The 25,444-nt window shown below is 36.4% G+C and overlaps 1 protein-coding gene across 3 annotated transcripts in view; it reads right to left on the reverse strand.

The window, feature by feature from the left end:
• KHDRBS2 (KH RNA binding domain containing, signal transduction associated 2) overlaps positions 1-25,444 on the reverse strand; it is a 572,791-nt gene that overhangs the window by 162,569 nt on the left and 384,778 nt on the right. For all 3 annotated transcript variants that reach the window (XM_077769102.1, XM_077769101.1, XM_077769104.1), the window contains one exon: positions 19,362-19,560. In XM_077769102.1, the coding sequence (XP_077625228.1) occupies positions 19,362-19,560 (199 nt within the window). The remainder of the gene's footprint in view (positions 1-19,361; positions 19,561-25,444) is intronic.

The following is a 25,444-nucleotide window of genomic DNA, read 5'->3' on the forward strand; positions in this document are numbered from 1 at the left end:
TCCTCACATACCATACATAAAATCTGTTTCTTGCCAATTAATGTGGAAGGAAAAGATAATACTTTTATAAAAGAAAACTTTAGGAAGGATTTTTATTACCTCATATAGGAAAGGATTTCTTAGTTAAAACACAAAAATATTTAATGAAAGGAAAACTGATAAATTCTACCACATTCAATGAATAACCTATATTCACTAAATATAAAAAAAGAATGCAAGATGAACCACAAATTAGCAGATGATTTAAAAAACAAAATGAAAAAGGGTTATTTTTAGAGTATGTAAAGAACTCTACAAATAAATGCAGAAGATAGCCAATAGAAAAACAGGAATAAGTCATGCAAGCATACCCCAACAGAGAAAATAGCAACAGCCAATAAATACGTAAAAATATAACACATCTCATTAGTAATTGTAAAAGTGCAAATCAAAACCACAATGAAAGTTCATTTCATATTTGATTAGTTGGTAAGAATGTAGAGTAACAGGGACTATAGTAACATACCAGGTAATTTAGTGTAGTTCCTGCTTAGAAAAACAATTTAACTCAAAAAGTTGAACATTCTCTTTCCCTACGGCCCAACACCAGTAAGCAAGCACAATGTTCATGGCAGCATTGTTCATAAAAGGAAAAAAGAAGAGAGAGAGAGAGAAAGAGAGAGAGAGACAGACAGACAGACACACACACACACACACAGAGGCAGAGAGAGTATCCAAATATTTATACACAACAAAACAGATATTTAAAATTCTAGTATATTTATTAGTGAAAGTGAATAAAGTACAGCTACCTGCATTAATATGAATAAATCTTAAAATTAAGAAAATGCAAAGTCTTGAGTCCCTTTTTATGAAGTTTAAAAGAAAACTAAACAATACAAATACAAGTGATTTTGAGCTACATGTTTAGGTGATGAAAGGAAGGTGATGACGATTATTCAGCTCAGGATATTATATATGAGACACTACTGAGGACAGATGATTGAAAAGAGATGTATAGGAGGCCTAAGACTGGTAACATCTTAGTTGTTAATCTGTGAGTTTTATGTATGCTTGTTTTATGAGTATTATTATTATTTAACTGTACACATTAACGAAATAAACTCTCATATGCGTGAAACTTTTCACAGAAATAAAGAATAATGAACAAAACTGTTAGGATAGTGGGATTATTGAAGTTTTAATTTTTGAAAACTGCCTTTGATTATATAATATTGTTTTTAAGTTACATACCACAGGAATTAATTGATTTGTAGGACAATTTTCACATAAGAAATAGTAACTATCATTCATTACACACATGCGTAATAAATAACTTTAATAATAAATGTCTTCATCAAAAACAAATGCTGAGAATTAATTTTTTCCTAAGAAATCTAACAATTGACACCTTTTTTCACAAAGTGCCTCATTTAAAATATTTGTCAATATTGTATAAGAATTCATACTGATAAAACAAAATAGTTAGCAGAACAAGTACAAAAGTAGTCTCTAATTTAGATAAGAACTGATGTCACTGAGCCCCCTCCTATCTAAATGCACATATTTTCCCCCTGCTTCTCCACCAAAACTAGTAATTACTGCTAAGCAAATACTTTATTTACCTAATCAGTAACTAGTCAATCAATATTTGCTCAGGTGCCTCTTTTTAATATCTCCACCACAACGCTGACAACGGTAGAGAAAGCTGTGTTTACACGAATACACAGCTCAACATACGTGACGAGATGAGCATCTCACCTAAATCTGTCTGAAAGATCTCAGTGATGAGAGTCAAACAGATTTGAATGAGAAAAGTAGGTGGAGTTTAGCCTGGATCAATATGGCACAGCCCGCCTGATCATACCCCCATCCTGTGTTAGTCTGAGAGTCTAGTCAGAACTGATACCAAGATTTAAAAGCCTCCTGGGATTTCTTATATCCTTCTATCCCCTGGAAGGGGTTCCACATCTCTTTTCAGTTGTTTGGCCAGACTGATAAAAGTTCTTTGCTTACCTGACTTTTATTGACCACTTATTATTTGCAAAATAATGCAGAAAATAAACAAGAATAAGCCTGAGATTGCCCTTAGTAGGGCATACAATCTAGCAAAAGAGACACCAAATATGTAATTAACTACATTAAAGGTAGACTGAACCAAGCATCACTTTTTAAGGTGTTCAGGGAATGGTGGTTTGATTTCTCAGTTGGGGATCTGAAAGGTTGAGTACACTTGTCACATATAAAAGTGTGTGTATGTGTGTGCGTGTGTGTGTGTGTGTTTGAAAGATTAAAACAATTAGTAAAAGCAGGGAGGTATGAAAATGCAAAAATGCATGTAATGTTCTGGGATAGGTCAGGCTGAAGGTAGGGTTTAGAAAATAAAGCAGGATGTCAAGCTTGTCTATAAAAATCAAGTTCTAGGGTAAACAAGAACACCTTATAATATATGCATATTACAGGTGCCGATAAATGAAGTCCTTCCAATCTGTTTTACTCAGACTCCCTCTACTTTTGCCTGAAGGTGGCCCTTTTCATAAATTGTACAATTCATACTTTGTCAGGACTGAGGCAGGTGTAACTCTAAGAAATGGGTTGCCATTACATCTTTGTAACTACCTGTCCTTCACAGATCACAGGGCGCCTTGAACAAGGAACTTCCCACATTTCCATGCAGGATTACGTCTATCCTTCTATTGAATTGTGTCAGGACTGTAACATCTGTCATTAAAATCAAGCTGCTAATGGGTATCAAAGACAAATATGACTTTTCACCTTCTCTTATCAACTTGATAATTACTTTACTCTCCATGACGTAATGTTTAATTTTATATCACTTTATTTCTGAAGTCAAACTAGCATATTGGTTACAACTCTGCAAATTTAAAATTTCCCACTTCTTGTATTTATTTATTAGATTAAATATTTTTTGTCATTGTATTTTTTTTTTGTCATTTGTTGCTTGGGTTCTGATTTTTTCTACTGATTCTCTGTGATGTTGTGGCAATCTTAAAAGAGTCAGGTTTGTTCTCAGATTAAAGAAAAATGCCAGAGAGCAAGCATTATTTATTTATTTGTTTGTATATGCGGAGTAGTTGGAAGAGCTGGAGTAGTTGACAAATAAATGGCCAACTTGAAAGATTGGGTTTTGTAACCTGTTCCAATTTCTCACTTTATGGCCTCCGAACCATTACCTTGAAATTCAGTTGTTCCCTCTCTGCCTTACTGATTGCTGAAGTCTCTAAGTGGCCTTAATGTCAAATCTAAGGTGCTAAATTTTATAACAAGATCAATTTTCACAACATTTTTACTGCCAAATACATTTTTTAAAGGATGCATTAAAGTTGAGTCTGTCTGAAGCACGATAGCTAACAGGTTCTTTCAGAAGAAAACAAGTAGTACACTTGTGTGAATATTTATCTGACAGCAGCTTACAATACTAGATTATTACAAATGGCAGGGACATAGCGCTACCAGTGAGGTGACACAGGAGAATTTATCATCAGAAATAGGTAGCTTTATAGAATATTGGTATTACTGTACCTACATTCTTCTAAAAATTATGAGGATCCAAGCTCATTTATCATTTGGTGAGACACTCACCTGCACGGTGCTTCCATCACCCAGCCTTCAGAACCTCTGCTGAAAATGAGATGTTTTTTTTCCCTTAATGGTATTCAGCTGTTTTAGTAAGCAATTTGGCAGTGTGCTACACCACATATGTATCTTTAAATTAAAAGGGCAGGAGGGGCTGGAGATGAAAATAATTCTATGCAAATCGCCATCTCTGGCGGTTAGTGATGGAGTGAATTTGATATGGTTTTATGTAATGTTTTAGCCCTCCTCTTTGACATTCAGCTCCTATGAGAAAAGGAGAGGCCTCAGGTAATTCACATAAGCTAAAATTCCAGGGTCTTCTTTTTGCCATCATTGCAGAAATATGTGCCGTGTAAATTTGATTATGAAATATGTCAGGAGGTAAATACAAAATACAGTGGGTGCTACATGTAAGGCCAGGGGTTGGCAAACTTTGGCCCCTGGACTAAAGATGGCCCTGTCACCTGTTTTTTCTGAATAAAGCTCCGCAGGGACATTGTCGCTCCCATTCATTTGCGAGTTGTGTATGGCCCTTTTGTGCTACAATGGCAAAGTCGCGTAGTTGTGACACAGACTGAATATCCCACAAAGATGAAAATGTTTACTTTCAGGTTCTGTACAGGAAAAGTCTGCTGATCCCTGCACTGGACTAGCAGTGTCATGTACCCTCTACAAGTCTTGATTCTTGTCTGTCTGAATGACCAGAAGGAATGGGGCAGAAGGCAGCAGACCAGAAGAGATGCAAATGACCAGAATATATATTGGGAGAATTTCAATCCCACCATTTTTATAGAATATCTTCTGAATACTCTCCTAGGACTTCAAATAGAAAATTCAGTGGAGGCTATATGGAAGAGGAAGGGAATCTTTCTAGTAATCAGAAAGCCCTGGTTTTTCTTCCCTCTGTCTCACCTGCAGTGCATTTGGGCTTTGTGCCTCCCTCTTCTGACTCAGCCCCCGGTTAGCTCCCTCAGGGGCTTACAGCTCTTCCAGACCCACACTGCTCCCCTGACAGACTGCTGAGGTCCTGCAAACAGAGAAGTAACTTCTGAGATCATAAATATAAAACTACCAAGCAAAACAAAACAAAGCACTTGTTCCTCACTATTATGTAACTGGAGCAAGGGCTAAAATTGCCTTTGACAGATGGATGCTTCTAAAAAAAATAGTGTAAAAACCACTGTGTTATGATATTATGTTTAAAACATCTCTTTAGAAAGTGGTTCAAGCATTTGGCTGAAAAAAATCCATAGTCATGGTATGACTACATTATTTTATTTTTGGTAAAAAATAAATATTTTTCTTTTCTAAATCTTTTTAAATCTCATTTGAAGATTGTAAATTCAGAAGCGATTGTCTAAAATGTTTCCTAATTGAAGCTCTTATCATGATACTGACAAGCTGGAAAACATTTATAGGAAAAAGGTGTGTAATTAAGAAAATAATGTTGAAAGGGTGGGAGAAATGGGGAGATGTTGGTTGCCTATGAGATAAACAAGATCTGGGGATCTAATACAGGGTATGTTGACTATAATTAATAATACTTATTATACACTTGAAAGTTAAGAGAGTAGATTTTAAATGTTACCACCACACACACAAAACAAATGCAATTATGTGAGAGGACGGAAGTGTTAACTAACCTTATTGTAACTATTCTGTAATGTCTAATTAATATTTAAACCAAAAATAAATAGTATTGAATAATATTCTAGTTTTCCATTACCTAAAGTCTTTTGCACAATGATCAGAATTCTAAAATTAGTTTGGTTTAATTAACTTACTAGATCTTCCATAATGCCTCCCATGTTGTCCCCTCTTCTCTACTGCACTCCTACGGAATTATTCCATAGGCTTTCAATGGTGTTTGCTGTCTTTGGTGTCTACTTGCCTCAGTCCCTGCTGATGTGCAGTTACATTCATCCTTGGATGTCTCAGTAACATTCAGCCTGTTCTCACTAACCCTCAACTTACAATTAAATTCTTTCCAGTCATTTTTTCCACAACTCATTTATCACTTTGCCCCCCCAACTCATCTTTCGAGCCCCTCCCCCACCAAGTCCTTGTTTTTATTTGTTCATTATAGATCTGGAAGATTTACTAAGTGATTCCTTGAAATTTCCCACTCATTTCTTTTCTACTGGCACCATTTGCAATGAACTATCCAAAGGATATTTTTGCTCAGCTTCCTCATAGACAACAGAGCAGGGTGGACTGGAGCCAGGCTATTTGGTTGGAAATCCCAGCTCTTGCAGCTCATTACCTGGATGATGTTGGCTCAGCTACTAAATCTTTCCCTGCACTTCTCCCTACATGTAATCTTTCCTATCTAAGAAAGTAATAGTACTCTTTTTTCACAGAAGTGCCAGGAAGGTAACTGGAGTCTATGTGTAGCACTTTGGCAAACACCTGCCATCTGCTAAGCACTGTATTATTATGGCTTTAAGACTATGGGCACTGCCTTTGCAATCTTACTTATATATACTAGCTCTGCTGCTTCATGGCTAGCTAATTTTAAGTATAATGCTTGGCCTTTTTAAACCTCAGTTTCTTCAACTATAAAATGGAAATAATACCAACATAATAATCTGGTGGTAAAAATTAAATGTTGAAGGTAAATAACTTTGCATAGTGTCTGGCTCATAGTAAATACTTAATTATATTAGTTGTTTCCATTATCAATATCATTATGATAATAATAATTATTATTATCATTATTTTCTGGCTACTTTTAATATTCTAGACTTCTAAAGAACTAGTATATAATTGCTCTAGTCTTTTCTATCCCGACTACTATAAAGCTGAAGATTATTCGTTGCTTTTCCCGTAATGCCTCTATTTGCACTATATCTATTAGCATTAGGACTGATAAATTTTCCGACCTGAATGGAAGGAAAGCAAATACAAAATATTAAAGATATGTTTAGTTTAATGGGACTTCCAGCAGGTGTCAAAACTACTTTACACTGCTTGAGAGGTAGGTCAGGAAAATTATCAGTGTATATCTAACAACGAAGTCTTGAGTCCTCTCTCACAAATTATACCCTATCCTGAACCTGTAAGCTTTGGTTTTGTTTTTGTTTTTGTTTTTGTGCAAGTATGTTACCTATTGCCCTTTTAAAGCCAGGAACTTTACCTTTACATCTTTATATCCAACAAGGTATTAGCTCTGAAGACAGATCTGTCTGGCTCTTGTATCAGACAGGTGACTGGCAGATATATCTAATTCTTTAACCCCAAAATTCCTTAACGGAAAAACAAGAATTGCACCTCTTACTTTTCATTATCGTTGTAAGATTATGTATGTAAAAGCCCCAACATACAATAGACACCCATTAAGAACAACCACCATTTTTATCCTTCATGCCTCTTCCTATGGAAATTAGCATTATAGAATGGGCATTCAATAAATAGTAGGTAAAATTGAATCAAGAAGCACAATATATTTCAATATTTAAAGAATATATCTGAGTTTAGTATATTAAGAATTATATAAATTATATTTTAATATAGTAGAAATACATTTAATATATACTAAAGTTGCTATTAACTATATTGGCTATATAAATTTAAGATTTTTCTCTTGCTTCTTATTTTGTGTTTATTCTTCATCAAAATCTCATTTGAAAATGAAACTCAGTTAACAATAAGCTTATGAAATTACTCTTCATCTTCTCATAATATCATGTATGTAAAATTAAGTTGAAATTTTATATTTTAGGTAATAGGAAGAGATAGATTGATATTTCTTAACAAAGGATTGACATGACAAAGCTAGCCTTTTCTGAAAACTAATCTGAGTTTAATGTTTGAAACAAAAGCAAATAAAGAATCAAAAAATGACTTTTATGTTTTTGGGGTTCAACGAAATAGAAGTAGACAAACTGGGAGGAATACTAACTTGAGAGATGTTGATGAAAGGTTTAGATGCACAGGTGTAGGAAAAGAAGTACTGTTTGAATGGAAATAACTGGAGACTCTCGAACTAATAGGTCAATTGGGAGAATCAAGGTTTAAGACAGCTTTAGAAATGAAAGCTGAAAATGTGGTGTTATGAGAAAATATGGTGTTATAGTAAGCTCTGTAAGGAGCTTAGAATAGAAAAAAGGGGAATATAGCTGGATGAAACCTGCTATTTTGGAAGAAATTTTGATGGAGATTGTTTTCTGGGAGGAAAAGGATTTAGTAGATTTATTAGGGCTGGTTATTTGCCGCCTAAATTACAAATGAAAACTATCATATTTTCTTGTCTAAATTTTAAGGCTGTATGTTCTTATGTAAAAGAAAATCTCAAATGTGATCTAGACATGAAGTATTTTTTGTTTCATTACATTTAGAACTTTATGTGTGTAATTCCATTCTGTAGTTTATTGCTTAAACTATTTTAACTTACATTTGGAAATGTAGAACAGAATAGATATGTTTGGTAAAAACCTGGTTTCAAACACAGGAGTCTGTTCTGGCTTAATGAGTAAGTACTTTTTACCTAATAAATCCATAAAGATGTCTCCTAACACCTTTTCCTACCTCACGGGAGTGTTTTTTACACGACAGTACACTACACTTCTGTCTTCACAGCTGTCACGCTGTACTGCTGGGTAGAGTTTAAAACAGAAGTAAGAAAGAACATGAAAAATGCATATTCTTACATGATTTCTATAAATCCTGTTTCTAAGAAGGAACTATTTTGAAAAGGAAAACTGGAGTCCCCCTTTTGTGTATATTTTGCTTTTGGTTTCTTTGTCAGTAACTAAAAAAGCATAAAATACAGAGGATATGTACCTGTGTGTGCTAGCCTACCCACACACGTGTGTTTGTATGTGTGGCTTCTAGAAGGCTTTCAGGTTTTTCCTGAAACACAATCAGGAGGGAAAACACAATCACAGGAGGAATTTGGGCCCCATAAACTGTACTGGTAAATCTGCTTAGCGTGAGGACTCAAACATTTTCTTATGTCATCCTCTCAATCTACTCCTGGTAAATTTTAGAAAAGTTTGAAGCTCAACATGGGTGCCAATGATTAGTCTAGTTAATTGGAAGATACATGAGCAAGTGCATTTGTGATTTTCCTGCTCTTTTTGTAATGCTTATTAGAAAAAGCACTTCAAGAAAAGTCAGGAAACCTGTGACTAGCATTACCAGGTGTGCAACTTTATTTCAGTCATTCATTCTCTGGACCTTAGTTTCTTCACCATAAATGAAAGTAGTGGACTAGATAAGACTCTGTGACATCCAGAAGTGCATGGTGACATTTTTCATTCAGGTGACTCTATGTATATGATGGAGTAAGATGGGTGAGGTAGGTTATATTATGTTCCACTCTCTCTACAGATGTGGGACACATCGTCCAGGAAAGAGACAGTGATGAATTTCAGCATGATGACACGCAGAGCACTGGGAATTCTGAAGTCACAAGTGCCATCAGCTGTAACTGTGCTCATAAGAGGTTTTGGTGCAGTGCAACCATCTGGCTTGGGCAAATGCCCCAACGGCTTGGCTACAGAATCCACCTAATCTCTAAGTTTAGTTGATTTAATTTGCCTATTTGCGAAAATCTGTTACATTGTATTTCTACTAGAATTTCACCAACATGGAAGTGGTACAACATTGAACAGCCAGAATGACTCTGGCCTCAACCAATCAGATCTGAGGTCTGACCAAGCAGACTGGACACCAGCTGGTGCCCTATACTGGTGAAGGACAGATGAATATATCAGTGGTGGGTTCCAGTGACTCTTCTGGCTAGTTATTTATTATTCTGCAAATGCATGAATTCCAGCGATGCTATTTAATAAAAAAGACTATCATGTAACAGAAATTATAACATGGGCTGAAATTACAGCAGAGGACACTGGCCTTTATTTTCCTGTAATCACATCTAGTACTGCTACAAGGGAAAGAAGAATGAGAACTGTGAAACCAAAATCTCTTTCACTCCCTATGACACACAACCCCTATGACTCACAGTGAATGAGTTTGTTGTTTTAAATTTTTTCTTACATCGAGAAGAGAAGACACACAGGGAAGATTTTGGGCTTATTTGTGGAGGTTGAGAAGAAAGGAAAGATTGCCTGAAAGAACAAATTGCTCATCCTCTGCATCCTCAGCCTTCACTCCGGCCCTCACACCAGCTGTATCCCCAGCACTTCAACTCCATTAGTATACATGACAGTGTAAAATGGAGAACAAATCGCCCTACATGGATGTTTATAGGTCAAAGGTTCCAAGAATGAATGTAAGTACATGAAGGACTATTGGGGGGGGGGAAGCCCATTAGTGGTATATTCTCTATTTTGTTTCTAAGAAATATAAGGCAGAAGTCATCCACAACATAATTTCATATAAAGGGAAAGTACAGTTTCTCATCTCCAAAAATGAAGAGAAATTGTCTTAATTCAAATGTTGAGATTAAAGGTTATAGTAAAGAACATCTGTACTTCCCCAGTAGAAGCCTTAACTCATACAATACCACAGAAAATAATCACAAAGATCTGGGACTGATGGCACGATTTAGCAGCCACTATTTTCAACTAAAAGGGGAATCGATTATCAAAGAGAGCCAAAATATGGACAAGGACTCAATCCTGTTTAACCCATCCTATTTGGCTTTCTGCAAGAGCCACTGACAATCTAGCTTGGCAAGTTGTATTTAACAAAGTTTTGTTTGCCAGAAAATGTTAAGAGTGGTGTTAGCAAAACACATAGAACATTGCTTTGTGACCAGCAAAAGAAAAATAGCTTTAGGATTCTTAGGTCTGATTTGTCACTCTATATAGGGTCTTACATTTTTAGTGGGGATATAGTAATCAAAATCATAATGAACTCGGAAGAAAAAATGTTATAAAAACTATTAATTTGTACCCAGCACAGCCTTTTAAGAACATATCTACAGAAATAAATTAAGGCTTAATTCACTTTTATTATTAATACTTAGGCCACGTGTATGAAGCAAAAATAGAAAATAATATGACCTAAAATATAATAATAATGTTGAAAACAAAATAAATGATAGAACTGAAGGCAGAAGTAGCTGTTTGGGGGGTGTTTTTGCTACTGCTCTCCCTCCCTGTGTCTATAGCAGACACTGCAAAGGACCGTAACAGCAGAGCCTAGAGGAAACTTTAAAATAGTTTATAATACTTTCCATCAGCTAACAGTCATCTCAAAAAGGCAAAGACAGGAAACACTATGTTCATCCTTGTGTTACAAAAGACATTAGTCATCACGGTAATTATAAGGTAGAGGTTTGGATACAATCCTATGTTGTGGCCAATAAAAGAATCTGCATCTGTTCTAAAATGACTTAGAACCTAAAACATAATGCTAGAAGCAGGATGGCTTATGCAAGCTTTAACTTGAGAAGAAAACTGCACACCATTTAAAAAGATGTGATCTTATGTTATTGGGAAATAATTTAATATTTTAAGACTTCTTAAAACCACTACTTATCTATGGGGATTTAAAGCACAGCAGTATTATGCCTATCCTATTGTTTCAAAAAAATATCTCATTAGCTTCACATGTTTTGTTTAGTTTAAATACGATTACATTTCAAAAAACAAAATCCTACCATGCATTCTGGTAAATTAGTCTCTACTAACGGGGGCTAGAGCATGAAACTCAAACAAGAATGTTTAACGGAATACAAATATCCAATCTAGAAACTCTAATAAAAATCTCCCTTCATTGGGTGTAAGGTTGTTGACAATGACACAGAACATCGCCACACGTGGCTCCCCTCGAAATGCATTATAGATCAGACTCATAATCTTTCCTTCCACAAAAAAAGGCACAAGAATTGATTTCAATTATCATTTAATACTTATTTCCCTCTCCTATCAAAAAATGTTCCGTACACATGAAATTGAAGGTTGGCAGCCTGAACTCATTTATGGAAATTTTAAGGACTATTGATTTACCAGTGAATTTTCTAGTTCTCTCATTGTTACTGAAGGGATGCCTCGGAGTTGTAATCAGTTGATAGGATGGGGGCTCTAATGCTCATAGGCGTAGTTAAGACTGATGACAGGAAAAGCTTTTCAAAAATTTGTCAAAAAGAATATTATAAATTTGGGTAACATGATTGATTATACATGGGCAAATTTCTCATGGAGCATTCAACTGACTTTTTTTTTGGTCTTGTTTTTTTCTGTGCCCCCACACACCATTTTAATATCTGAGTATTAACTGTTGGGAAAGATTTGAGTTAACTTAAAAATTAATTGGTCCTATGTCTTTGGAGATAGGGAACTATTCTGTGTACCTGAGGATTTTGTTTTCATTTTTTTAATGTTACATCAACATATAAGCCACAAGAGGCTGTATATTTAAGCAATTATTTATGTTGACAGTACATTTTCTGAGGGACACTTCTGGAAGTTGTGTCTTCATCTGCACATTTAATTCTCCCACAACCTTTGTGGAAAAGGACAGCATCTCCATGAGGAATAGCGTACTTCTCAACAGGAACAACATGGCTGTAGCTCAGCATAGCAGAACAGACTTTCAGTACTGGAAAGAAACTCCAGTTACACAGTCAGGTTTTTTCTTTAAACAGTACCCCACCCCACTCTACCAGCCCTACATATACCGTCCATTTTCCTATAAGTATTGCCATTGTTTTCTTCTATGGGGGAAGGATCAAGAGTTTGTGGGTCCTGGGACATCTGGGTGGCTCAGTCACTTAAGTGTCTGGCTTTGGCTCAGGTCATGATCTCACAGTTTGTGAGTTCGACCCCTGTGTTGGGCTCTGTGCTGACAGCCTGGAGCCTGGAGCCTGCTTTGGATCCTCTGTCTCCCTCTATCTGCCTCTCCCTGGCTCTCTCTCTTTCTCTCTCTCTCTCTCTCTCAAAAATAAACATTAAGGTTTTTAAAAAAGAGTTTGTGGGTCCTGAAGATATACAATTTTGGATCTCTCTTCAAGAAAATGTTTACAAAATTATGAATATATATTAGGCGTGAAAGTTAATATTTATTTTGAATGAGAAAAGCATTCATGGCTCATTGCAAAACTTTAAAAACTAAAAATACAAACATCACAAGCTCCAGACAACAATACAGTATTTTCATTCACTAGTTGCCTAATTATACACCCAGATTATTTTTCCCATGTTTTGAAGGCATAATTTTTGATCACCTCTAATATGACAATGACTGTATCATATTCTCTATAGAGAGGAAAGGAAACTCCATTTTTATTTTATCTTCCTCCAGCCTGGTTGAGAGAAAAATACTTATTATTATTGGTAGTTTTGAAGGTTTCTCTCAGTTTTACAACTCATTACTGGTTACATTATAGACTATAAGGATTACTGTCAAATTGGGGAAGCCTCTATCACATTTCTTTCATGTCTGTCATTGTGTTCTGAATGATGTGGAAGTTTTCAACAGAACATTTCTGGCCCCCATACAATTCAAACTTGGTTTTCCACCACTAGACACATACTTCCAGCACAGTGCCTGAGTCCCCAACTTAAATAAGTCAGATCTGCGTCCATGAATACCTGTGTCATAACACCAGGAGAGATGGGAAAAGTATTCCTGGAATTATTATTATTATTATTTCTATAATAGAACGTTAGCAAAACCTAATCATGCAAATAAAAATATGCCCCTAAACTCGAGATGAATGAACTCCACTGAGCACGATTTCACAAACAGCCTTGTCCTCTACCACCACCTGAAGGAAGGGGAAGTGTGACAGGTGGGGAAGTGACCTCAACTGATAGCAGATGAAAGACTGCAACTCAGAGACATGGCCCCGTGAGCACATTTGTAAGCTTTGGAAAGGACTTGGTTTAGCTTCAAATTCAATTCTTCACTGCCCATTTCTCCCCATTACAGCTCTCGCTCCTGTCCCAATCTTAACCCTCATACAAGCAAACCTTAGAGTGAGCCCTGATTGGCTTCTCACATTCCTCTCACATCCCCTTGTCACAAACCCTATAATTTCCATTTTCAGTGTTATCTTTGGCCTTGACACTTTGAATCCCATTCCTGTGCCTCCATAAGTCAAGGCCACATCTCAGGACTTCTCACTGCAGTTGATTCCCTAACACATCTCTCCTTTCTTCACTCTGTTCTCCAATCCACCCTAACAATTGAGAATTACAAAACTGAGAATTATGAACAATTTAGAATCATAAAATTCCCCCAAATCTTTGTTTAATTTCCTGCTGAAAAACCTCCAGGTGGCCACTAACGACAGTCAGTAAATTAGAACCTCAGCCTTTGAGGTCATCTGTAATCCTCTATTATGTCCAGTGCTATCTTAAATGAACTCTATTTCCCCAAATTGTTCTCCCAGATTCTTTCGATTTCTTTTGAAAAGTCTCTCTTCTTGCCTTACCCCTTAGCATTCCTTTTTGCAAGGAGCTTCCTACCCCCTCTCTCTACTTCTCAAAGTTACGCTTACTTTTCCTGGTTTGCTCTTCTTGCTGTCTTCCTTGCCCTTTTAGAGGTTTTCTAAAACATCCATTGCCATGGTGATAATTCTCTTTACTGGAAGCAGGTGTAGTCTCTATTTGACACTTAGAATATGCTGTTTTACTTTCATTCAATATTTATATAAAATATGTATATGTACGTGAGTGTGCATAGGTATAACATCTTTCCAACAATATCATAAATAGGTTCAATTCAATTGCTAATACTCAGCACTTAGAACTGCAAAGATAAAAATAAATGTAAGAAACACTCTTAGCCTTTAGGATGCTTAATTCGTGTGAGAGAAGATAAGAGCAACTTCTAATAGAAGGTAGAGTAAGATAAGAGCCTAAAGCAATTACATATTCTGTTAATTGTTAGGCTAACTCTTGTCTCTCCCACTAGATGGCATGCTTTCTGAGAGTACAGGCAGTGTCTCTTTAACCAGTTTGTGTATGTCCAGCACCTAGTTTCTGGAAGTACTGAGTTCTCCATAGTTCGAGGTGTTCCTGTAGGGGCTGCAGATATCCTGAATATTGCTGAGGGTATTCAAGCCCTGACCAGTGGTCTGGATGGGAGGTGCAAAGTACAAATGGTCTGTATATGTGCATGTGAGTTCTCTGTAAAGCACGTACTAGTTAGGGTATCTTATGATGACAAAGATATGGAGGTTTGGTGACAGAAAATTGCATGCAAGTCTTAATTTAGTTTCCTCTCCTACTAAAATTGCTCATCAATAACTGGTGGTTGTATTATCATGAGATTAAGTGAGTTAAAGTAGTGACTGGAACCTGGTAGGCATTCAAAAGTTTATGTATCGGTTTACTTGCTCCTAATATGTTATCCATTGATACAGCTCATCAGTTTCATATTTTGTTATGTGGGAGATTTTTTGAACTCTGCTCTTCAATTCCCCAAATCTATTTTGACCATGATGATGGATCTGTAAAATTTAAATGTACTTAGTAGAAGTTCAGCGAAAAGAGATTTTAAACTGTTTAAACTCTGAATTAGAATGTATAATAATTAAACCAAAATTCACATTTTCTTTTCAGACTGTGCTAACTCTAATGATGGTTTTAAATGGCAATCTCATTTACTGTAAGCTGTTGCTTGTCAGGCAAGCTGCAAGGAGTGGATTTGATTACCTATATACATTCTGTGTGGTCAGAAATGTAATGCTGGGCCCAGCAGGGGAGAAAGGGAAGTCTGAGGAGTGAATTGGCTCACAGTGTCATTAATAATAAAGGGAACCTTTTCTAAGAAATTTTATCTGAAAGTTAAGAACTCCTTTGAGATTTTCACCATCAACTCAGCACGGTGCTATTATTTTGTTACGGAAACACTTAAACTTTTGTTTTTCTTACCCCTTACAGAAGAATCAATAGTTTAAAATTAGAGCAGAGTAGCAGCTCTTGAGTGTTAATCTGAGCTTGGCCCTGAGACTTCAGAGGTGCTGGCAGCAGCTTTTCTAAACATGAATTAAACTCTGTATATACTCATTGAATTGTTTGTAGGGAAAAATCAAAATATGACATATGACAGATTTTTATAAAACATGGCATAAAAGGGTATTTAAAGAAACCTATCTACTTTTGCCTGTTATCAAGAGTATTATCATAGATATATGTTGGGATATATGCCAAGTTCATAATATTTTCTCCTCTGGTAACTAGTGTCTCCCCATATTATCCTTGGGGTTGGGCCCCCAATAACCATGCTCATATTGTGTGTACTTGACCCTTACTCTACCCTCGCCACTAAGGGCGGTTGATAAGTAGTTGATCCCAGACTTAAAACTGCCCCTAGTCATGGCTGACTGACTAGTGTTGGACACCTGACAAGCCTAGGTGAGTAGGACTCCCTCACCTGGGGATCTAGACTGGGGCTGACAGACAGACAACAGTCAGTGTCTGTAGGTGACAAGAACTGGACACAAATGTGGCAGCCCTAGGGTGGACATACATTGATCAAGAGAAGCCAAAAAAATCCAGTCTGTAGACTTAAGTGAATGGAAACATATATGCAGAGAACAGAGATGAGATAGGAAAACAGATCCTTGACAATTTTCTAGTTCCTCATTCTAGAATTTTCTTAAGGCCTGATGGCATTGCTATTACTGGACTTCATGACTATTTATATAGCACCCCATAACACCTCCCCCCATCTCTTTTGTGGATGGATTTTTAATTCATTCATTTAACTTATTTCATACATACTGTGTCTCAGGAAAAGATAGCAGAATCAAGACCAGGCTCTGTGTTCCCTGATCTGTGGGCTTGTTTACAGGGTAGAATATATTTTTCTGTTTCTAATTTTGCAATTTTAAGATGGTCTAAGGTTTTCAATATTGACACCTGATATTGTATAAAAGACATTTTAGATGAACACATTCATTTCCCCTTTCCAATAGAAAGGAAAACCCAAGTTGAAGGGAAATCTAAGTATCAGTGTTCATAAATTGCACAGCTAGTGACATGATGAGAATGCAAACCTCTGGCTGCTGCTGTATTGTTTTAAAAGTCAGGTCCTGTCCCCCCAGCAACCCAGCTGACTTTCTGCTTCCCTCCCCAGTACTCTTCATCTCGATAAATGACACCTCGATGTAACCCACTTGTTCACCTCAAGGTTCAGTTTAACCTGCTAATGGAGCAAGGGTCCAGGCTAAGGGGCTTCACAGAAACGTCACAAAAATCTCCTTTTAGTTTCTTTTTTCACACATTTTACATCTGTTTTATCATACAAACCTAACAGATCTTTTGCCCAGCGCTCTCAGACTCTGATCTCTCTTCTCATCCCCTCCAAGCCACCATTCTGTCAGTGGGGAATACTGCAATGAGTCACTCACCAGTCTCTGTTTCTCTTATTGGCACACCCCCACCCCATATTCTGTTTTCCATGATGTCAACAGGACCTCTTAAAACATAAATCTGATCATGTCACTCTCCTGCCCCAAACTCCAAAAGCAACATGAATTGGCCTGCCCATCCCTTGACCTCACCTCCTACCTCCACCTCACACATTCTGCTTCAGCATTAATGTTCTTTTTGCTGTCCCCCAAATATTCCAAGCAGGTTCCATTTCAGGGCATGTGTGCTTGCTGTTTCCTTTACCAAGGTCGCCCTTTATGGAGGCAGTCTCTTAGCCGGACCCTTGCTCCATTAGGCATTTGTTCAAGTCTTTACGGCAGAGAGATCTTCCCTAACAGCCCATGCTACTATAGTGCTCTCCCTCCACCTCCCTCCAGAGCACTTCTCTCTGCCTGGCATCACTTCATTCATTTATTGATATATGTTTGTTTTCTGTCTCCCCTCACTAAAATGCAAACTTTATGAAAGCAAATATTTAGTCTATTTTGTTCATAGCTACATCTCCAGGGCCTTCAGAACAGTACCTGAAGTAAGACTGAGGCTCAGTAAATGATTGAGTGAATGAATAAAAGGGACTGGATACCTTAGAATCTAGGTAAAAAATTCAGATTGTATGGCTTTATGTATTTTCTTTTACTTACTCTAAAAACAACTCTTCTCCTATTCAGTATATAACCTTTTCCACTCATGTTTCTATAAACTTTTTATGGTTTTGTAGCTTACTCTTATTTGGCCTGCATTACAATGATTTATCCAACTATAAATTGGAATGCATGTGAAAGGCTACAGTGCATTGTAGCTGTACAAAAGTTACAATGTTTTGCCAATCTTCTCTTTCACAGTGCCCTCCATGCCCTGTAACTTCTCTGATTAACAACATTGTTGACCATTATTACTTGAAAAGGTTTTCTCTCTCTTTTAATTTTTGAAATAAAGATCCAACTGCTTAAGCTTCTATTTGGAAGAGACAAAGCCATGGTAACAAAACAATGTACACAAAGATGGCAGAGATAGAAGGTTTCTGAGAGGCTTAAAAAATCCCATTACCCATTTTGTGGGTTCTTCATTCATTTAATAAGTACTTATTTCATACACGTTCATACTTATTTAATACACGTTCATACTTATTTCATACTTATTTCTCAGGAAAGAGATGGCAAAATCAAGACTAAGCCCTGTGTTTCCTAATTTGTGGTCTCATTTACAAGGTAGAACATATTTTCCGTTTCTAATTTTGCGATTTTAAAATTGTCTACGATTTTCAATATTGATACCTGATATTGTATAAAATATAAGTTTTTTGCTATAAAAAGATACTTTAGATGAACACATTTCTCCTTTTCTAGTAGAAATGGATTCCTAAACCTAACTTTTCTTTCCTCTTGCAAGTATTAGTCAATGTTTTGTACTAAGCAGTAACATCATTCCTAAATACTAACATACTCTAAGCACTAATACATTCTTAGTGATACTATCAATCATGTTCACTTCATTCTGGATTAAGTTTTACTTGGTTATTAACCAGTTCATTGAACATTTATATGTTTTCAGTGCCCCACATGCGACAGTAACTGTCCTTGAAGAGTTTCTGTTTAATTAACCATTTACAGAAGACGTTTAAGAAGACAGCATGTCATGTCTGTGGGTGGTTGGATGAAATAAGCCCCTAGACCAGGGATGAGCATGCTGGAAAGGTTAAAGGCAAAATGAATCTGTTTCATAAGATGACGATCGGCTTGTATCAATTCGCTTTAACATTCACAGTGGATTTATTATGGTTACACAAGTGAATAGGAAAATGTCCCTTTTTATAACTTTCACAATATTCTAGTCACAGGGACTGGAATACAGTGTGACCAGTGGAATATTAACAACCTGGAGGAAAGGTCAAAGGGGATATCAAATGACACAGTGCTTGGGAAGAAAGGGGAATACTTATAGGCACTGCGTGTCTTCTGTTCATTCTATATTTTCCGAATTCTTCATATCTGCCAGTCCCATATGTTTCATACGGTGAAAGAGAAAGCAAGGGTATTTAAATGAAAAACCAACCACATGGTCTTACATTATTACCAAAGTTTATAATACAATCATATTATATCTGTCAAATACTTCTGAGTGAGTTTTATGCTAGTCTTTAACATGTCCCTGAAGCAGCCTCTGAATACTCAGACATTTTACATTGTTTTCATAATGAAAACATTCCATTTTGAGATTGATCTTCTAAAGATTAGAAAACCTCAGGATAGTTTGATTCTTAAAATTCAAACTAGTTAACTGGTACTAACAATCATCGTCCCCATAAAATAAAAGCTTTTCTTAAAAAACACTCTTGTTTAAATGCACTGATTAACTTTTGTTGCAAATGACGTTTGTTTTCTGCAGCAAACATCATTTGCTATATTCATGGTATATGGATGTCTTTGAAGATTAGCTTGTTACCCAATCAAATGAACTCTTCTTAACCATGGATTTCTCGAGGGTACTTACATATTCTTCATAAGCCTCATGGGCTGGAGGAGGGGGTGCCCTGTATCCTGGCACTGCTGGTGCTCCCCGGGCTCGTGGAGTAGGGACACCTCTTGCTACAGGAGGCACTGGAAGAGCGCCACGAGTCACAGTAGCCCCTCGAGGGGTGAGGACACCTCGTCCAGGTGGTGGGGGAGGAGGAATGGCACCCCCACGGCCCCTAGGAGGAACAGGTCATGTACAGATGAGAAACCAGCGATGAGAGAAAGAGACTAAAACCGAAAGAGTTCTCATCTTATCGCCATATGATGGAAAGAAAACCAAATTCATTTCTGTATGCATGAGTGTGTGTGTGTGTGTGTGTGTGTGTGTGTGTGACTGAGACTCTTGAGGATGTAAAGCATTTGACCTCTATAGTAGAATAAATTTTGTAAATGCTAACTATGACTTACTTATAATGAAAATCATACAAAATACTTTATTATTAAAAAAAACAACCAAACACAAACCAACACACTCTCATTTTATTCCAGATTTGCCAAGATCCAAGTCAGAGCTTCTGCTAACATACAAGTATCCTCTGGCTTTCAAAAGTTCACCTCAGGCCACTTTGCTTTTACGAAAGACCTACGTTAGCACTTGTTTTCACTAACTGAAAGAAATCAAAAAAGGCAAAAAACCAAAGTAGACTTTGGCATTTGTTTTGTAGTGAGCCATTCTAGGGCCAGTGTGCATCCAGAGCAGCGAGGATGGCTCCACCGAGCTCCTTCCCCCAGAACTATGCTCAGCATCTTAGCATCAAGGTACCAGGGCTTTGAACCGTGTGAGCATCTGTGCTTTATCTCCATTTACTTTGTGCATCCATTAGCAAGATGTATCCTAAAGTACCAGAAAAGCCTGAGAGGTTATTTTGGGGGGCCAGAGAGCACTCAAAAACTTTGCATATAAATTAATGGTAATCGCTTCTTTGCTTTATGACATTTCAGCTTATGAAATGTTTCATAGGAATGTTCTACTTTTGGAATGCAGGGGAAACCTGTATAGCTCACTGGACCATCTATGAAGCTGAGATGCTAAATGTCAATGTCTCCTCCATGTTGGAGGTTACAGACAGTGAGTGCAGTATTTCAACTTACAAAAAAAAATCTGTGTGTGCTTTCATACCTTAATAAAATGTGGAACTCTAAGCATAGTGGTATCGTTCTGTTTATTATAGTAGCTTAAGCTGAAGGTCATTGAAATCAGAACTCATTGTCACTGATTTGTCATCACACATACAACCCACTGAACTGGTATAGTTACTAATATAATTTATTTTCCTGTGGTAACTACGGTATTAGTGAAATACATTAGGATTCTGCAATAAAAAGAATAGACTGAATGCACTGTACTACAGTGCTTGACACAAAAGTAACTTGTATTAAAAGCCTAAGATCAAATGGTTGCAGCCAACTTTTATGGTTTTCCAAGGCCTTTGGAAAGGTTGAGTGTTTGAAGTCTTTGGGCAAAAGCGTGGTTATTTCACTTTTTATTATGTCTGAAAGGCTGGCCTCCAGAAAGCACTGCTTTCAGCAGGAACACTAAAGCTTTGGGAAAAATGATGATCGTTGGGATGTCAACAATCACACTGTTTGGCTGCACCCACAGACGGGGGATGTAGGTTAGGCTTTCTGCTATGAATAGCTGTCAGCTGGCTCTTTCTTGCTTGCAGAAAATGAGCTTTTGTGAGTGAACAGTAAGAATGCTGGTAAAGCTTTTAAAAGTTTTAAATAGATTATAGAGCTGATGAATAGAGAAATTATCAGAGAACTTATTGTAAGTCTAATGTATAGAGAATACTCTCCTAGATTGGGGAAGGTGAAATACAAAAGACCCAGAAGGCCCAGTGCCTGCTTCAAATACAACAATAGCTGAGAATACAATATACTATATTATCATGATAATATAGAACACATCTATGAAAAATGATGTAAAGACCAATTTTAGCTTCACAGGGCCTCCATGGGTCTGTTTCCTCATAAGTAGGGTGAGCATACATCCAGGTTTGCCCAGAATAGTTCTAATATACAACTGTTGTCCTAACTTCCTGTTCAGTTTAGCATTTTAAAGTCTCAAAAGTGTCCAGGTGTGGGTAGTAAATTAGTTTCACAAGTCCTATCTTAATGAATAATCACAAGGAAGGATCCTAACTCCCTGGGTTTAAGGTGGATTTTTTTTTTCTAATGGGTAAAATCAGATCTCTCAACATGTAACAATTATTCCTGCTTTAAAATTATGTGACGCTCACATCAAATCTAATTTCTCATCCTATTCCTCTGCCAGTTGTGTCCCAGACACAGCTCCAGAAAACGTGTTTCCTGCATCTGACTCATCACCTCCATACAAGATGTTCTTTCCCTGGAATTTTAATCTCATATCTCTCCTCTCCAATTCAGCTGAAGTTTCACATCATCTATTTTAGAATACCGTCCCTGGCTGAGTCTACACTACAGTATTCTTCATTTTTCTGACTTCTCAAAAGTTTTCCATCCTTAATACTCCACCTCCTGCTCATTCCTGAACTGAAATGCAATCTAGTTATTGCTTCCCCACTTAATTGAAAATAGTCTTTCTGAGATTACCAGTAACCTACCAGATTCCAAATCTACCGGATTCATTTACAGTCCCCATTTTGCTGAACTTGTTATAGTTATCACTGTGGATTACTATTTAGAAGATGCCCTCTTTGGACCCTTGCATTACCTAGTGCTAATGATGACTATTACCTGTTTCCTTCCTAACACATGCCATATCCTGGATTATATGCCTTATAGCAGAGGTTCCTTAATTTGTCTGCATATCAGAATTCACCTGAAGACCTTTGAAAAATTCCAAAATCCAGGCCACACCTCAGACCAATTAAATCGCAATCTCTAATGGCAGGAAGCCCTCAGTGATCCCACTGTGTAGACCAATTTGGGAACCACTGTCCTATATGTATCATCTAATTTAAAAATCTTGAACAAAGTTGTCATGTTGCCATTTCTAAGATACTTTAAAGGTTGAGCACCACGTCACAGAAAATATAAGTCACCTGCTCAAGGCCACACTAGCACCCTACAGATCTTAGATTAATAATAGGAATAACTATAGTCTTTGTTTAACTTGGTCCTTCACCTAACCTTATTTGATGTCATTAATCTTGAACTAAGCTAGATGTCAAAGAATTATCCTTGTTGTGGGCCACTTGTTCTTCTCCAACATCTAATACGGTATTAATTCTTATAAATTCTGATCTCTAATCTAGTCCTGTATCTTTATACTCCAAGGGCTATTCATTTCTGTCTTGGAGAATGGACTTGTCTTCTTACTGGTTTCCCTGCCATAAATCAGGGTCTTTCTGACTGTCTCTTTGATTGCTCTACTTCTCTATCACTCGCAGTAATGACTGAGCAGCCTTTCTTAGAAACATATATGATTATTCCTTTCTTCAAGAAACCCCATTAGTTCTCTGTATTAATTCTCATTGTAATGACCAAAAGCCTTCAAAATCTGCCTCTAATGTCTTATTTTCCAGTTTGCTCTCAATATACAGTGATGAGGTGCACCAGAGATGTCAAATATCTTAACTTTTCAATTATGTATGATGAATTATTATGTAGACACAATGCTTTGCTCTCTGGTATGCATAATGATTGGAAGATTAGGTGTTTTTCATAGATTATTTACTGAAATGTAAATTGTTTTGATTAAATACATTTTTAACAAATTAGTATAGAAGTTTTCAAATATCCCAGGCACCATTCTTTTTGAATATAAATATAACTGAATAACTTGATAAAGTCATAATTTCATAAGTATGTACAAATTAGCATCCATTAACTCATGTTTTCTAGAACTTTCTAATCATTATGATTTTTTGTTTTGTGAAACTGTTTCCTTATTCTTTTTTAATTGTAGATACATTACATCATGTGGTTTGAAATAGAAGACAACAAAGTTCTGGTCCATTTACTTTCATTAATGTTAATATATTAATGATATCAGTAAAGCACTGAAGTGAGGTTTAAATTTCAACATTAATTTTATCTTCTTTTTATATAATACATATATAGTATCAGATTTGTATGATAGGTGGGATATTAAAAAGGAAAAACGTTCAAGGAAACTTTTCTTCTAACATAACATAAAAATCTGGACCAATTCCAGAGCGCCTGGCTGGCTGATTCGGTTGGGCGTCCGACTTCAGCTCAGGTCATGATCTCATGGTTCATGGATTTGAGCCCCGCGTGGGGCTCTGTGCTGACAGCTGGCTCAGAGCCTGGAGACTACTTCCGATTCTCTCTCTCTCTCTCTCTCTCTGACTCTCCCCTGCTCACATTGTCTCTATCTCTCTCTCTCAACAAAAGAAAAAAAATCTGGACCAATGCCTTATGATTTATCATAAAAGGGATTAATATGTTTGAATAAAACTTTACTAAAATTGAAATCTTATAGGATCCACTCAAATATGCAAATATAATATTACATTAAGGAACATCAATAACAAAACAAAATCTATTAATACAATGATTTTATAATCTCAAAAGCAGGTTAATTTTTTTAAAGATGCTCCCAATTTCAAGGAATGTAGAATAGAAAAACTTGTCCCCTCTGTAAACTTTCTTAATATTTACTGGGTTATGCCATGTAAAACTACAAGATTTAGCATTTTGGAAATCATAAAAGGGACAGTCAGATTACTTAAAGCATATGATTTAATCGATTTAAGATTACCTGCAATGATGTCATTTCATAACCCATCATGGTGAGGTTAGAAATGAACAAGGCTTTATGAAAGACTGATTACATAAAAGTATGTCCACAAAAAAGTTATGTCACATTAATTTTTAGCATTAAAAATGTTCTTTATTAGCATCAGAGAACTCTTTTTTTCATTTTTAGAGATAAAAATGTAATAAGCTCTCACAGATTTTCAGAAGTTTTTCCTTTAGTTAAATGTAATTTTCAGAATTGCCAGATTTCACCTTTAAATAGTTTCTACCTTGATATAATTTTTTGGAAATTTATTGTTTTTAATTTCTTTTCCCTGATTTACTGTAAATGGGAGATATTTATGACTTAAATGTTAAAACAGTGATTTTTTTGACACTGATGGTGAACAATATTTGGGACATAATTTACTAAATAAATTGAATCAGCAAAGTATCCTAAAATTGAAGATGATGTCTATGCAATGTAGGAAATAATATTCTAGATCTATGTCCTTTAGAGATTTGAAGGTCAGCTATAATCAGGTAAAGAAACTGACTGAATTACACAGTCTGTGTGAAGGTTATGTATGTATTTTGCTTCACCTCTTGGCAAACCAATGCTTTATGTTCAAAGCTTGACTAATTCAGAATCGTACAAAACAAATTCTGATGCAGAAAGATGCCAAATTTTTGGAAAGTGAATATCAAGTAAAATCCTCTCTGTTGACCAAGGACATTGCAAAGTCAAATGTAACTGAAGTTTAAATACTCTTACCATGAGCCATATAAAAAGGTGTGCTCTGGCTTTCTGGACTGGTGGTTTATGCATTATCTACCTGTTTATCTAAATGTCTATTTATATAATCATCACCTATGTCTCTACCTATCCAGGAAGACTATCAATTCAAGGGCCACTTAAGGCACAGACCAATGTTTAGCTTTCTCTTTCTGCAAGGTCATTCTGGTTCAAAAAGGCAAATATTGTATGATCTGCATGCCCTTATCCTGAGGACAGAACCACACACACACACACACACACACACACACACACACCACAAAGACTCAGGTTTGCACCTGTGATTTGCTTAAGATACCTGGCAAAAGTTCCTCCTGTGAATTCTAGAGTCAGACTTGTGTAACCTTGGGCAGATTCTTAACACCTTCGGTACCTCAGTTTCTTACCTGTGAATAATACTTAACCCCGTAGGGAAGATTTGATGAGTTAATTTATGAAAGTTCCTATGTGTTATATACGCATTCATTGTCATTGTTTTTCTTGGCGGTGGTTGTTGTTGTTGATGTCGTTTATTCCTAGCTATGATTATGGCACATAGCAGATCAGCAAAGGCTTACCATCCTTGTTTGCTGTAA

Source organism: Crocuta crocuta, unplaced genomic scaffold (genome assembly GCF_008692635.1).
Source record: "Crocuta crocuta isolate KB4526 unplaced genomic scaffold, BGI_CrCroc_1.0 scaffold205, whole genome shotgun sequence".
Classification (NCBI taxonomy): Eukaryota; Metazoa; Chordata; class Mammalia; order Carnivora; family Hyaenidae; genus Crocuta; species Crocuta crocuta.